General features: G+C 43.0%; 1 protein-coding gene across 4 annotated transcripts in view; it reads right to left on the bottom strand.

Moving 5' to 3' along the window:
- MAPKBP1 (mitogen-activated protein kinase binding protein 1) overlaps window positions 1-15398 on the bottom strand; it is a 95913-nt gene that overhangs the window by 53318 nt on the left and 27197 nt on the right. For all 4 annotated transcript variants that reach the window (XM_084208655.1, XM_084208656.1, XM_084208654.1 and 1 more), the window contains exon 2: window positions 14426-14517. In XM_084208655.1, coding sequence (XP_084064781.1) covers window positions 14426-14517 — 92 coding nt within the window. The remainder of the gene's footprint in view (window positions 1-14425; window positions 14518-15398) is intronic.

The following is a 15398-nucleotide window of genomic DNA, read 5'->3' on the forward strand; positions in this document are numbered from 1 at the left end:
CAAACATATTATAAATTATCCAGATGAACCCTGGAGTAAGGAAGAATCCAGTAAAACCCACATCATAATCTTCCCAGAGAAGGGCTACAAAGATTTACCCTCAACATCTGACTAAGATCCAGAGGAGCAGCATAAGGATGAGCATAACACCAGAAAAACCAAACAGAAACAAAGAAATGTGTTACAGTTTTAATTGCACTATCACAATTATTGTGATATTTTTATATAGGATTACCCTAATGCATTATTAGTCCTTCTTTTTTCTGTCATAATTAGTGGTAAATTGATTCATGAATTAGAGTGTTATGAATGTAGTTATACCAACAATAAATTCCTGCCTTTTTTATTTATGCACATACACAGCCCACATACAAGAGGTGCTTCCTCTTTGCCCATGAACAACTAAGCCCAAGCAAATGCCTCAGAGAAAACACACACATGCTGGGGAAGAGAAAGCAATTGAAACACAAGTTCAAGAAAAAAAAATCTAAAAAATTTTAAAAACAGACAAAGAGCAGTTTAGAGAGAAAGGCAAGAAAAAGATAAAGAGAAGCAGAGTTTACATTAAAATTACTGCAGAATAATCAAATCTGCCACTACGTGCTGAGCAAATTCAGCTTTCGAGCCCAATGGTATAACAAGAGAAGAAGGGAGCTCTCTGAAGGTATCCTCCTGGCATCAAGCAGCTCCTTGAGCTCTGCAGAGATTTGCAGACCCAGCTGGGATTACACAGCGAAATCTGGCTCTACACTTCAGGTTTGCACCAACTTCTCTGCAAGAGCAGTTGACACCACACCATGAAGCCTCAAAAGCTGAATATGTGTCTTCCTTTAAAACCAAGTCCCAAAGAAAAAATATATCCTGTTTTCAAGCAATTGGCTAACACCTCTGTTTCCAGCAGCATGCACAGCCAGAGTATTCTCTCATTGTGCCTGAGCAACTCAAGAGCAGGGAGAAAGATCCATACATCAAACTAATCATCTGGGGCAGACTAACATGACAGCTCATGGCTGATGCCTCAGGCCTTTAACTGTTCTACCATGAGTACAAAGTGTATCAATATTAAAATGGCATCATTCGAAGGAACAAAACAAAAAAAAGCAATGAAATTTAACCTTGTCTGCCAGCCCCCTCTCCACCACCATCGCCCTGGATGGTCACACCTGGGGTAAGGCCCCTCCAGGGTCCATTGACCCATTATTGATCTCTCCTGCATTCCAGAGCAGGCAGCAAAAGCCCCCACTGAGGCTAAGAAACTGGAACAGCTTTTCCCCTTGAATGCTTCAGTAAGCATAATGCAGGCCATATCTCTGCAAGAGTGTCAAACAAAAAAAAAAAAAAACAACCAACCAACCAAAAACCCACTACAACAAACAAAACAACACACCAAACACACACACAGAAAAAATTGCTTCTTTGAAAGCATGAAGTTAAAGAATCATTTGCTCAAATAGCCAGTTGTTTTCCACTTCTCTAGGCACGGGCAAAGCTCACAGTTGCTTTGGGCAGCAGGCTGCCAGATCCACAAAAAGGCGCTAAAGCCTCCTGCCAGCCTTGCCTACTCAGCACCCTACAAGGTCAGGCTGGCAGATGCTGAAAGAAGGGGCAGGGAGGGCTGCTTCCCCACAGCTGTCCACAACACAACGCACAGGAAGCTTGCTGCAGCTCCCAGGCCAAAACATCCACAACTCATGCCAGTTCCCTCTCCTAGCCTTGCCACTTCTCACAGAAGGAACAGCTCAGACATTGACAGATTGGCAAAGTTAAATTCTGCCCATGTTGTCTTTTTATAAGCCTTGTGACAGCTCTGCCTTTAACAAAAGATGAACATTTACTTCTGCTTTACCTCTATCTCAGCATAATACATAGCATTTTCAATGCACTGCAATTTTTCTTCAGAGTAGTTAATGAGCATCAGTTGTCAGGAGATCTGAAAAGACAGCTTCCCTGGAAGGAGAAGCAATCATGATAAAACTCAGTTTTGCTTTCTTTTATATCTACATCTCCTGTCACAGAGAAATATTGTCAGATTAAAGTCCAAGACTGAGAGTACTTCCTAAAAAGTATTAGGTCAGCATTGCAAAAGCATAACAACTGACTCCAAAGGCAAGAAATTGGCTGGTATCAGCTCTGTCAGTCCTTGGCTGCCAGCTGAAAGAAGCAGGTTCAGGTGCACAACAGGCCAATGTGTGCATGCGTTGCAGGGCACATCTTCCAGTGCAGGAGGGAGGGGGCCAAGTCCTACATCTGGTTCCTAAGCAATAGTCAGGGCATGCTTACAATAAACAAAATACACCATTTTCTTGGCACTTCTTAGCTATCCTAACACGATGCTCTTTCATCTTTAACTCATTGCCTTCTGACACTGAGTGAAACCCAAGACTATCTACAGTGCCAGGTCTTCCAGAAAGAGGAAAAGGAGTGATTCCTTGTTGTTCACACCTGGTGATGGAATATGTCCTTTGGACTGCATGTACTTCTTTTAGCTTAAACTCTGTGATTTGTGTCAAGGTTGCCAAGAGACAGTGCCTGTTTTGAGATTCTTGGAAAGGGTGGAGCTCAGCTGAGGCGGCTGGTATCTTATTTTCATCCCAGACTTTGCTATTCAGTCCCCACTACCCCCCCTTGCTCTTATGCAAGCTCAGGACTTGGCTCACAGGCCAGTAGTGTTGCTGCACCAAGGCACTGGTTGCTAGGAGGTGTAACTGGAGAGATGCAGAGCAGGTAGAGCAGTGAGCAGGCTGCTACCTGCAAGTACACAGGCTTTTGGGCACTTGTGCTCTCTGCTGTCCCTCTCCTTTCTCAGCTAATGGGCAAACCCCAGCAGGTTGCAGAGCCTCAAGCTGAGAAAAGGCCTACATGTTCCAAAATAGCTGAGGTACTGAGAGCTTTACAACACTCCTCTTCCCTATTTCACTAGCATGCAATAGTTTTCCAAACCTGTCAAAGCTTCCCACTTGCAGAGCTCTACCTGAGCATTTAGCTCTGTTATCAAATAAAGCAGTCATGCTTATTCTCTTGCTTCCATTTCTTAGCACATAAACTGCAAGTTTATGATCCTTACCACAGGACTGCTTCCCCAGCCTCCTCCTCTCCCCTTTTTGTTTTCCTTTTTAATAGCAACTTACCTTTAGTTCACATGCTGGTTAATGACCTCAAAGCACAAAGTAACAAACAAGCCACCTACATGGGATTATTACCAGCTTGCCTCGCAATTTAAAAATCCAATTGACACACTCTAGGATTGAGGACAGTCAGGGTTTCTCAGGTTAAAATCAGAAATGACCAATACAATAATTAAAACAAAAACTGCTATAGATATTGTGACAGGCATGATGGCACTTTCCTTTTGAGGGAACTGCAATATTTGCCCTGGAACTAAGATGGCAGCAATAAGAAGCATGTACTATGTAGTTTTTCTTAATATGGTTTGTCAGGCAACTCAAACAGCAACAAACTTGCAGGACTCCTCCAAAAAGCCCTACCTTTTCCTGCTCACAGCCTCGGGAATCCAGCACAGGGCAGCAAGGGCAGTTAAGTGCTTTTGCTGTGACAAGAATTTTCATTGCAGCCTTGCAAAGATAACAACATTCCCATTTCCCTGCTCTCACTTTCTTCATCACTAACATTTTTGGCAACAGCAAGAATCCACACTAACAATAATGTTCTTGAGGACTCAGCTAATACTTTTGGCCCCTAAGAAACATTGCACAGACAGTGCCTGGACCTGCTGCACCAGCTGGGTGGGACAGTGTGGGACAGAAGCTACCTAAATAACTACTTGCCCTAAATACCCACAGTACCCAACTTCATTTACAGCTCACTCACACCTGGGCAGCATCACATACAGAACAAAATCCCTCTCCAAGATTTTTCATCACTGTTGGGAAGAGCACATGCACACTGCCTACACAGACAGTGCAAGCAAGGAGCCTTCTTTGGCCCATGATAAGAGTCCTGCAATTCATTCTCACACTAAAAACCATCCCCAATTTCACCATCAGTTAAGCTCAGAAGTTTCTAATAGTTAACACAATTGTGTGTCATGCTGTGGTACTGAAGGGTCAGAGCCCAAAGGTAATTAGTAATCAAAGAATTTGTATGTAAAAGTATTCTGATGTCAAAAAAAAAAAAGAAAAATGTAAAACATACCACTGAAGGGATGCTTACACAAACTCCATCCCATTTCCTACCACAAACCATTCTGAGAGCATTTCTTTCCACCACTGCCCCATTTTGTACCCTCTCTCTAAGAACCAGGCATACTCAGCACTTAGAATAGGTGAAAACAAGGACACAGAAGGAGTGGAGCCAGTAGCATCTGGTGGTTTTTGCCATAATCACATCCTTAACTTTGTGTGTGTGCAGGTACCGCAGCACCAGCTGAACTTGTGTCCCATTTGTGAAACCAGCTGTGGGACTTTGAACAGGAGCATCGCACTGCAGAGGCTCTGAAAGGCAGCACAGAGTGTCTCTGTGGGCTTTACCACCTTGAGGGAAGGTTAGTGTGTGGTCTTGGGAGAAAGTGTCCAAACTAGCACAGGGAAGGATTGGTGTACAACACAGCATCTCTCCCATTATCCCTTTTTTTTCCATTTTTTAATATAGTCATTATTTAATACCCAACTCCTATTATCTATAAGGAAGAAAATAGAAAAGTGTTACTTTTCTTTTTAGGAAACAGTGCAAGCTGAGATGAACAAAGTGATTTTTCTCTACCATCCAGTCCCATGACCACAAATATAAAGAAAAGGAGTCTGTTTCCCATGCCCTACAATACACTGGCTCTTCTCTATCACTGGCTTTTTTCAGAAAAGTCATCCTGTCCTTTGGACAAACCCTCAGTATCATTCCCAATATAGTGCTACATAAAGAATGCAGAACAACACACTTCTAGTGAGACCCCACCTGACGTACTGCATCCAGGTGTGGAATCCTCAGGACAGGAAAGACATAGACCTGTTAGAGCAGGTCCAGAGAAAAACCACAAAAATGATCAGAGGACTGGAACACCTCTCATGTGAGGATAGGCTGAGAGCTGAGCCTAGAAACACAAAGGCTCCAGGAAACCTAACTGTGGCCTTTCAATACTTAAGAATGACTTACAAGAAAGATGGGGACAAACTTTTTAGTAGAGCCTGTTGTAGTAGGAAATGGGGGAAATGGCTTTAAGCTAAAAGAGAATAGATCCAAATTAGACTTTTTTTTTTACAAAAAAAGTCATGTGGTGAAGCACTGAAACAGTTTGTCCAGAGGGATGATAGATGAGCAAGATGTCCCTGAAGATGAAGATGATGAAGATGTCCCTGTTCACTGCAGGGTGGACTAGATGGACTAGATGGCCTCTAAAGGTCCCTTTCCAACCCGAATTCTATCATTCTATGACTTTCCTGGATCCACCCCTGCATATTTGAAGGTGAGAATGGGAAGGAAGAATAGAGTTACCAGCTCACCTCTGAACTGAACTCAGTTTTCTGTTCAACTCAAAGCAGGGTTCCCAAATCCTAAGGAGATTTTCAGGCTACTCTCTCTGGGGAAAGGCAATTGTTTCCTCTCATATATTACCTTTCTCTACAGATTGCCTGTGAACAAATTTGTGAAACACGTCCCAAAATGTTTCATTTCAGTTGGACCATTCCCTTGACAAATTCTCAATTAAATCTAGATATCAAAAACCATCTGCCAGTCTAAACAAGTCAAGGCTCCCTGTTGTGGCTTTTGGGGGTCTGGTTGGGGTTGGTTGAGGTTTTCTGGCTTGCATTATTTTGTTTTTATAAATAGCAGCAAACTTTTACCAAGGGCCATAGACTTCAACTTTGATTCACCCTGAGTGCAGAAAGTGGGTACTGCCTGTCACAGGTCCTGGCACTGGAAGGGCTGCAAGAAGGGACACAGATTGTGCTCCTTCTGGGACAGGAGGTTCAGTAGCCAGACAGGGAGGGAGCAGTATGCTCCTACATTGAGCTCAGCTGCAAAGTCCAACCTTTCCAGCTGCCTGACAGAAAGGAGGAATTACAAAAGCATGGATGAGCACAGTTTGATCCCAGATAGCATGGGGTACACAAAGAAATTTTTGGAAAACAGGGCTCATATTACATGGCTTCTCTTGAAAGACAGGAATAAACAGATACATTGGTACCTGGAGGCTTGAAGGAGAATGCCATATCAGACCTATTGCTGATGCCAGATTCTCAAATAGTAACTGCAGGACAAAGCATCACATTACATCTCTATGTGTCCCAAGCTGTAGCAGCTGGCTACAGAGCAGCGACCCACCCCTCATAACCTGAAGGGTGGGTTAGCATGTGGCACTCAGGACAAGAACCCAGAAGCTCTGTGCACAGGGGAACAGCAGTCTGTGTGGAGCACAACAGCAGCTTGTCTCAAAGGGACCCGGCAACACCAAACATCAGCACTGTCCTGACTCATCTTTCAAGACCAAGAGTGACACAACATAGAAGTCACACAAGGTCTGAAGCCAAGCATTTCACAAGATTCCCACTGTCCACCACAAGAGCTACTCCACAGATGGCAAAGATGGCATTAACTAACTCCCCATCCAGCAGCTGAGTTCAGGGGCTCAGCTCCCAACACATGTCCTCCAGCTGTCTGACAGCACCCCAGTGCCACAGTCTTCAATATATGCTGCAGCACTTTTGGCAGACTTGACTAAGCCTCCCTCCAGTTTAGTAAGAAGCTTTTCTGCCCAGCTATTTTGAGGTTTTGTCCTATTTTTCTCTCTTTTCTGCTGGGCAACAGGTTTGCTGCAGGTCTGAAGCTTCACAGCTACCTCGTTATTTAAGATTCTGCCAAATGTTAGGTCCTCCGCTGGCTGTCAAAGGTAAAGAATTTTAATTAATTACGTAAGAGATCAAAAGCAGCCACACACACACACACACTAGGGGACTGGCTGATGAAAACTGCCTGAAAGTCAATTTAACAGATTTGACTCCAGTTCTGGTAAAGTCTTAAACCAGGGAAGTTTGCCTACAGCTCCAGGTGATTGCTAGTATTGCTTCGTTTGTTTGTCTTCTCTTCTGCCAAACCAAACAAGGTTACAGCTGAACTGATCAATACACAACTGTTCAGGAAACAATTCTATTCTTTAGGCGCAGTTTTATTGGAGACATGGATTCAGTGTGGAATAGTCTCCAGTACTCACTGGAGAGACCAAGAAAGGAGAGACCAAAAAGGGAGACCAAGAAAAAAAACTATGCAGAAATTCCCGTCTAGCTGTTATGGACATGTGGAAACAGCTCACACAAGAAAGACCACCCCTACTTCAGCAGGCAGGACCTTTTCTGTCTGAAGTGCTATGATGGGGATTCAGAACTGGATCCAGCTGCTACATAGATTTGAAGAGTGCAATTACTCCAAACTGCATGACTGCTACTTGTGAATGTCATAGGTCAACTGTAAGAGAACAGAAGAGAGGCCATAGCCCCCTTCAATCCACCTCTGATAATTAAAATATCAGTTACAATCATTAGGCCTGACAATAAAGCACTGTTGCAAAGCATATCTCCACTGTTTTGTCCCAAGTACAGACTTCATTCTCTTGCCAGAAACTAAGACCCCATCAGCCTTCTTCAGCCCACCCTTCTTGTCTACAGCTACTTCTTCAGCTAAATCCTTCCCTCCTCCCAAGCTACCTAAATAAAGGCAAGGAGTGAAAGAAGTCTTGCTACTCCCTGGTCTCCGCGCCCCAGCACAAATGTGTTGCTTTCTCTCCATGGGGTATTTAACACAGTGAAATTTGAGACACAAAGTATCCCTGCTTCTGAGAAATCTGCTACTGCTGGGGAAGGAAAGGGAAGGATGGGCTTGGCTACTTTTTATCATCTTTTTGAAGGCATCTTTTTGAAACCCAGTGTTCACTTTTGACACACAAAGTTTGGCTGTAGCGGCCCTACTCAAACCGTTCTACAGTACAGATTCTAATTATGTTTAACAATCTCACTCAAGGGGATTTTCTCATCTTCATCTCTGAGCCCATCATCACAATTGTGCCAGCTGGAACATCTCCCCAGATGGCATATTAGGCACAGTAGCCTCACAGAAGAAAGGTATTAACAACACTCCAGATTCCTGGGAGATGATGAGGGGAAAGAGGTCCAGCCCTTGAAAGGCAACTGTCCTGTTTCAAAAAGGACAAAGCAAGCTGCCTCTGATGTGACCAAAGATGCTGAAATCTGCTTTGAAGCTTACACAAGAATTTTCTTCATTTTATGGTAGGTTTCTACATCTTTACAACACCACAGGATTCTCCTTGACAAAAGATCATAAAAAGAAACCACAGAGCTTCTCCTTCAGAGCTTTTGGTAAGTAAACTTGAAGGAGACAGCACCAGTAGAAGTGGATTTATCTACTGGCAACCCAGCAGCTCAAGTATTTTTAAATCCCTGTACCAATTCAGGCTGCATTTGGGATACAGCCCAATAGCATTAGTTTTTATGCTAAGCAAAAATTAGTGAAGAATTGTACCTTCACAGAGCAGCAGAGCTGTGCTCAAACTGCACATGTACCACGTACTGGCTCTATAAGGAGGTGGATTCCTTCTGTGCACCTAGAGTTTTCTAAAGGCATCTACCATTGTGACACCCAAGCAACATGATCAATTACTTAATAAAAACAGGCACTGAAATAATGCAGGAATACTTGGTAACTTAAAAATTAGGATTTCATGGTCCTTGTCACCACTAATTCTAACCTGGCCAAAATGCACATAAGTCTTGGAAAGATCCCGGTTCAGAACAGCATTCTGCCTCATTCACCATCAGTCACCTGTTAGATTTGCCTCTCAAAATTTGTTTCTGTACTTCAGTGACCAAAACTTTCCACTTTGAGGAAGAAAGAATGAGCAAGGCAACATCATACCTGCTCAAGTTACACAATGTTTATCCTAAATGTTATTCTTCCATTGTGGGTTATATACAGCTTAAGGTAAGGGGAAATTGTTCTAAACTGATCATTTATTACCTTGTGCAGTAACCTATCTATATAATGATGGGAAATTATGACTAAAACTTTCCAAGAGAAAGTTTTCCATCCACATGTGGATGGGCTGGAAACCACTCGGCCTTACAGCCTATCTACTGGAACTGGAAAGAGGTATTTGAGAGCAAACCAACAATCACTTCTGGAAAAGAAAAATCTCCATTCTTTCAGCTTCCAAAGGGACTTACCACTGAGCTATGTGAGACAGCTACACATGTGTTGAACAGGCTCCTAGATGGATTAAAACCAATTCACTCATTTCCTGTTCATCCCCTTCGTCCCTTTGCTGTGATAGAGACCATCATCACTGCCGGTCAGTGCAGGACCTGACAGCCAGGAGTGGTATGACTCAGAAGGGCTGAGGAGTTCAGTGGCTTCCACTCCATTCTGCAAATCAGCTGAGGATGAGGGGTGCAACAGGGGAAGACATAGTGAAAAGAAATTAGACTGTGGCTGGATGTCGCTGCAGCGCCGGTTGGCACACAAGAAGCTGCTGCACGGACATGCACTATGCACTGCACAATTGCAGTAAAATAAAATTTGACCCAGAACTGTGCAGCTTTCTGATTTGAACACTCATACAATTATTTATTTTGGAATATTACTTGTCCTATCTAAAAAAAAAAAAAAAAAAAAAAAAAAAAACCCCAAGGTGATAAAGCTGAAGAAGGAACAACTAACTCTTCAATCAGATCATGCAGCAAAAAGTAGCAGGATAAAAGACTCAGTATCTGCATTTTAACTTTGAATCCATCTCCTATTGTGCCTCCCTTCTTATCTACAAATAAGGATGATTCATTCTGAAATCTGTCAGAATACAGGGGCATCTAAATCATGTGTTCAGCAAATGTACTGTGCACACACACAGAGTTAGCCAGGGACCTGTGTCCATACTGTCTACAGTAATTTCTGAGACAAAGCCAGAGAAATTCATTTTACTATGCCTCAGAGAGAATTCTCTATATTAAACACATATCTGCCTTTAGCAGGAGCTGCTGTATGTAAAGAACTATTCAGGAGCTGAAAGGAGGAAATAAAAAAAGAATATGCAGGTTGAGATTGATCAACTCAGCGCATGTGCTATGTATCAAATACCAATTTTGCCAGCAAGGAACACTAATGTAAAAAAATCCCTGAAATCTATCAGTGGCTCCAAGTTGATGTGTAGAGCTAGAGGGACGCTTAAGCTGACCAGAGCATAACAGCATAGTGTTTAAAAGGCATTGCACACTACAGACACAAAGTGCTATGTTCCTGCTCCTCAGAAGAAAAAGCACAGGATGTTTCCTCAAGCAGGCAAGTGCCTCACCAGAAGATCAGGTTCCCAACCAGCTATCAGGATCAGCTGAGAGCCAAGAAAAGAAGAACAATGAGAAGTAAAATCAATCAATCAATCAGTCACACCAACCTACAAGGCTTTAAAAAAAACAGTAAACAAAACACCAAAACCAGATAAGGTAACTAAAGCTATCTTAGCAGTTGGTCTAGAATTTAAATGATAGACATTTCACACACGCATTTTTGCCTTTTTAATGTTAGTCATCCTCAGAGGATTTTCTTAGTTTTGTTTCTCTTCTTGTTTATAGGAAACAGAGCCCCAACTAGCTACTGCAAAAAAGAAAAAAAAACCCAAAAAACAAAACAAACAAACAAACAAAAAACACCTCAAGAGAGAATAAACTGAGAAGTGCAGGGAAAATTAAGCCGGGGAATAGAAACAAAAGAAGGCCAGAGCAATGGTCCTAACACAAGAGGTAAAAAAATTGGTACATTTCTGTACTACCCTCACAAGGACAACTTTGTTACTCACTGCAAAACCCAAACAAAGATCCAATGAAACAACTTTGGGTTTGTTTCACTTGACAATATAAAAACAGGTGAATGCTAGCAGGAGACGCAAGATCGTTGCAGAGGATACAATTTTCTCTCCTATGTTGTCTTATCTCCCAAGACGAGAGCCTTATATCAAAGAGGTAGCCTGGAATATCTGCAGCACTCAGTGCCTTTAGCCCTGTACCACTGACATGAAGAAAAGGTCTCCTATAACACAAACATCCCACAAGAAACATACCAGGATCAGCACAGCTGCTGTCTCACACTGCCAGAGAGGGAGCCCCATTAGGGTCAAAGCAGAGAAAGGATAATATGTGCAAAAGCCATTGGGAAGAAAAGGAAAAAATAACATAACACTCAGCTCTTTGGCACAACAGTGGAGTTGGAATGAGTTTTGTTGCATTGGGAATTGCTTCTTTCATCAGTTTAAGAAACTTCCCAGGAGATTCAGAAACTCCAGGAAAGAGAAAACTCAGAAAAACAATCACATATCTTTAAAAAATTATTTCAGGCAAACCAGAGACCCAAATTAAGATTACGCTCAAAGAAAGCCAAAGCTTCTTATGCACAAGTCCTCATTCACATAGTTGCTTGTATACCTGACTTGGATGAAGTCACAGTGCCTGGGGCAACTGTTTTGATCTCAACCAAATCAATCTAGGTATGTTGAAAGTGTTCTTAGGAAAATACAGCCCTGTTACGTAAATTCAGCTTTTAGGGGTAGGACTGGAGGAGCAAAGCATCTGCATGTCAGCATTGCAAAACCTCCCTACACGAGCAGTGGGATGGGGAAATCGCTGGACTACAACTGAGAATGACCGTGTTGCATGCACAGGTCATAAACAACTGTGCATGAGCCATGCCCAGTCTGCTACATCAGACTCATGTAAGTAGTTTGGTGTCCAGTAAATGCACAGTTCAGAGATGGGCAGGGAAGAGCTGTCAGAAATCCAGCAAAGGCAAGTGCAGGGTCCTGCACCTGGGAAGAATAAATCCAGGCACCAGCACAGGCTGAGGACCGACCTGCTGGAGAACAGCTCTGCCAGGAGGGACCTGGGGTTTCTGGTGGACAACAACTGAGCCAGCAGAGACCTTGTGGCCAAGAAGGCCAGTGGATCCTGGGGTTCATCAGGAAGAACACTGCCAGCAGGTCCAGGGAGGTCATCCTACCCCTCTGCTCAGCCCAGGTGCATACCTGGAGTGCTGTGTCCGGTTCTGGGCTCCTCAGTACAAGAGAGACATGGAGCTCCTGGAGTGGGTCCAGCAAAGGGCTAGGAAGATAATTAAGAGACTGGATCTCTCTTATGAGGAAAGGCTGAGGAAACTGGGCCTGCTCAGCCTTGAGAAGAAACAATGGAGAAGGGACTTCATCAATGTCTATCAGGATGGGTGTCAGAGAATGGAGCCAGGCTCTTCTCAGTAGTGCCAAGCAACAGAACAAGAGGCAAAGGGCAGAAACTGGTGTACAGGAAGTTCCACCTGAATATGAGGAAAAGCTGGTTTACTGTGAAGGTGACAGTTTAGTTCTTTACTCAACAGGTTGCCCAGAGAAGCTATAGAGTTGCCCTCCCTGGAGATATCCAAGAACCATCTGGATGCAATCCTGTGCCATGTGCACTAGGATGGCCCTGCTTGAGCAGGGAGGTTGCACTGAATGACCCAGTGTGGTTCCTTTCAGCCCTACTGATTCTGTGAGTCTGTGTAATGCAAATAGAAACAAAAATATACAAAATGAAAGGCCAGGATTCTTCCAAATCAAGAGACATTTACTCTAAATCAGAATGGGGGGAAAAGCCCACAAAACCAACCAACCAAACTAAAGTAAAAAACACACAAAAGAAAAAAACCCAAACAAAAACAAACAAACAAAACACAACAAAACAAAAAAAAAACCAAACTGAACAAGATTATTAGATTGTTAGCTGGAGACTGTATGACTGCAGCAAATCACAACAGTATCAGGCCAGCCATGGCACAAAAGCAGCAAGTCATACCGCCTTTTAACTTTTAGAACACACATCTAGTATATTCCTGCCCAGGCCATGAAATGTTACCACCAACAAGTAAGGACAGGAATTCCCCTGTAAAGCCCTAAGGAACCACATAACCTTTTAATTAGGCAAAAGAAACCCCAGGTGTACTCACATTTGATTAAATCAATGTCAGGCATGCTCATCAAAGGACATTGCTATTAACAAAGCTAACCTACCTTCAGCTATGCAAGAGCCCAAAATACCTGTTTACTGTGCTCATTTTCTTCTCTTTTTGCTGACTTCAAGGGTGAACATACTCAGTGTCAGAAAAGATACACAGGAAGAGGTAAAACACACCAGAATATATTTGCCTGGCTCCAAAGAGTTCAAGCATAACAGATGCTGTTGAACACTGATGTGGACCTCAAATTGTCTGCAGATTAACAGACTGCCCACTGACAGAAAAAGAGCAATAGGCATAAATTAAAGCATTAAAAAAAAATTTAAACCTTTATTTTTATGTTTTTATTTTGTTTGTATTACTGTGAGAGTAGTCAAATAGCGGAACATGGTGCCCAGAGATGGTGGCATCTCCATCTCTGGAGATATTCAAAAGCTGTCTGGCCATAGTCCTGGGCAACCTGCTAGAGGTGACCCTGATTGAGCACAAGGGCTGGCTAGATGATCTCAAGAGCCTCCCCCAATCACAGCAACGTTGTGATTTGGTGAACTAGGATATCACCAGGACAGGCAAAAATTTCTAGCCAGTTTCACTGACTCCATCTCTCATTTTAGCCACAAACACAGAATCTTTAAATGCTGCTAGCACACTTACGGTACCCTTGAAAACATCATCTACAACTGATGTGGAAGTTCTCATCATCTAGTTCCAGCTTTCATGTCTTAAGAGTATGTCCACACAACATAACTTGGAGTCATGTCCTTTGTCTTCTCTTTTAGCTTGCTGACAGCAGAACAAGCTCAAAGGAGAGCCAAACTCATATTGATTTCTGCATCGCAGCAAACCTCTCCAGCCCTCACCCATGTCCCTGTAGGTAGCTCTTTTGCTTTCCATCGAAGTCTCCTTCTGGATACCTCTATTTGAATTTAGACTACAAATAGATGTGTTGACAGATGTGTTTCACTCCAAAGAACCCACATATAAGCAGGTTCAGGCTGTTAACCTGAAATATTTCCTCACATTTGGCTGAGGAACATGGCAGGTCATAAATTGCAGGGCATCTACAAGAAGGCTTCTGTCAATTCATTGAAAGCATCATTTGCTCCATTAGGTTTTTATTGGATTGAGAATCACACTGAGTTATGCCTATGTTCATCACACTACAGAACACAGTGAAAAGTCCACAAAATGTATTTAACTCCCAGCTCAGAGCAAGAGGAATGAGAATAGTTCCTTTAAAAGGGATCTCATTAAGATTTGATAATGCAACCCCTCTCCCTTGCCAATTAAACTAACAGTGCTGAGTCTCATAATTCTCTGGTGTTTAAAGAGCAGTTAATATGCTTCCTATAGAAGATGATAGTGGAAAGACCCTGAATCTTTATGTTAATGCATCAGTCATGGTTTATTTTAGCTTTGAGGAATGTGGTTAGTGACTCACCCAGCCGGATAAGCAACGAGGCCAGTTCTGGGGTCGCAGGCTAGTCCTCTGCCTCCTGACACAGTTATGCCCAGCACCTTCTCCAAAGTCACCTAGAGCACACAAGAAAGAAAACAGGAAGTACCATGAAATGTGAGTGCAGTTCAAATAGACCCATAACACATATGCTGATTGTCTGGTTCACAATGGTTCCCTGGTTCCTAGAAATCCACTGAGAAGCACCAGGTACAAAAGTAACCCCATTCAACTTTCAGTATAGGCATAGGAAAATACTGCTGGGGTACAGAGAAGGTGTTATTGACCCACTAATTACTTTCTCTATGCCAGAGCATTGCAAACAGAGGGTTGCAAGCGGCAGATAGTACTGGTGAAAAGACGGGATGCACACTCATTGGCCACAGATTCCCATTCTTCCAGTAAGAGCAACATACCACCGTCTCTAGAGCTTGGCTCTTTCCTAAAAACAGTTTCCAGGTTGACACATTCTCTTTGTTGCCTCCATCCAGTAGTAATTGGTTCAGCCTGGTCTCAGCCTTGTATTCCTAGGAACTGAAAAATCCATTTTTCCTATGGTGCTGGAGGTGGAAATCACAACTAGTGGTCGAGGGTATCCCTTGCCAGGAGTGTGAGACAGAACGCCATAAACATTCACAAGCCTGCTGCATACCAATAACCCTTGCAAGAGACTGTTATCTAAATGTCCCCACACTCCCTTCATGCAAAAATCTCCACTATTTTTAGGAAAAGAAAAGAAATGCAGCTGGGAAGAGCTATTTGGAAGATATAAAGGCCTCTGAGGTAATAAGCTGATAAAAGAAAAAAAAACACACCAAAATGGGAAGGATGAGTGACAAATGGACATGACACAATGTTTCAGGAGCACTCTCTGGCAGAGAAGGCCAGGGAGACTCAGTGATTACCCCAAAGCAAAACACTGCAGTGGGATTACACTGCACAAAATCTGGTTTGTGAC

The sequence above is a fragment of the Fringilla coelebs genome (genome assembly GCF_963513975.1).
Source record: "Fringilla coelebs genome assembly, chromosome: 6".
Taxonomy (NCBI): Eukaryota; Metazoa; Chordata; class Aves; order Passeriformes; family Fringillidae; genus Fringilla; species Fringilla coelebs.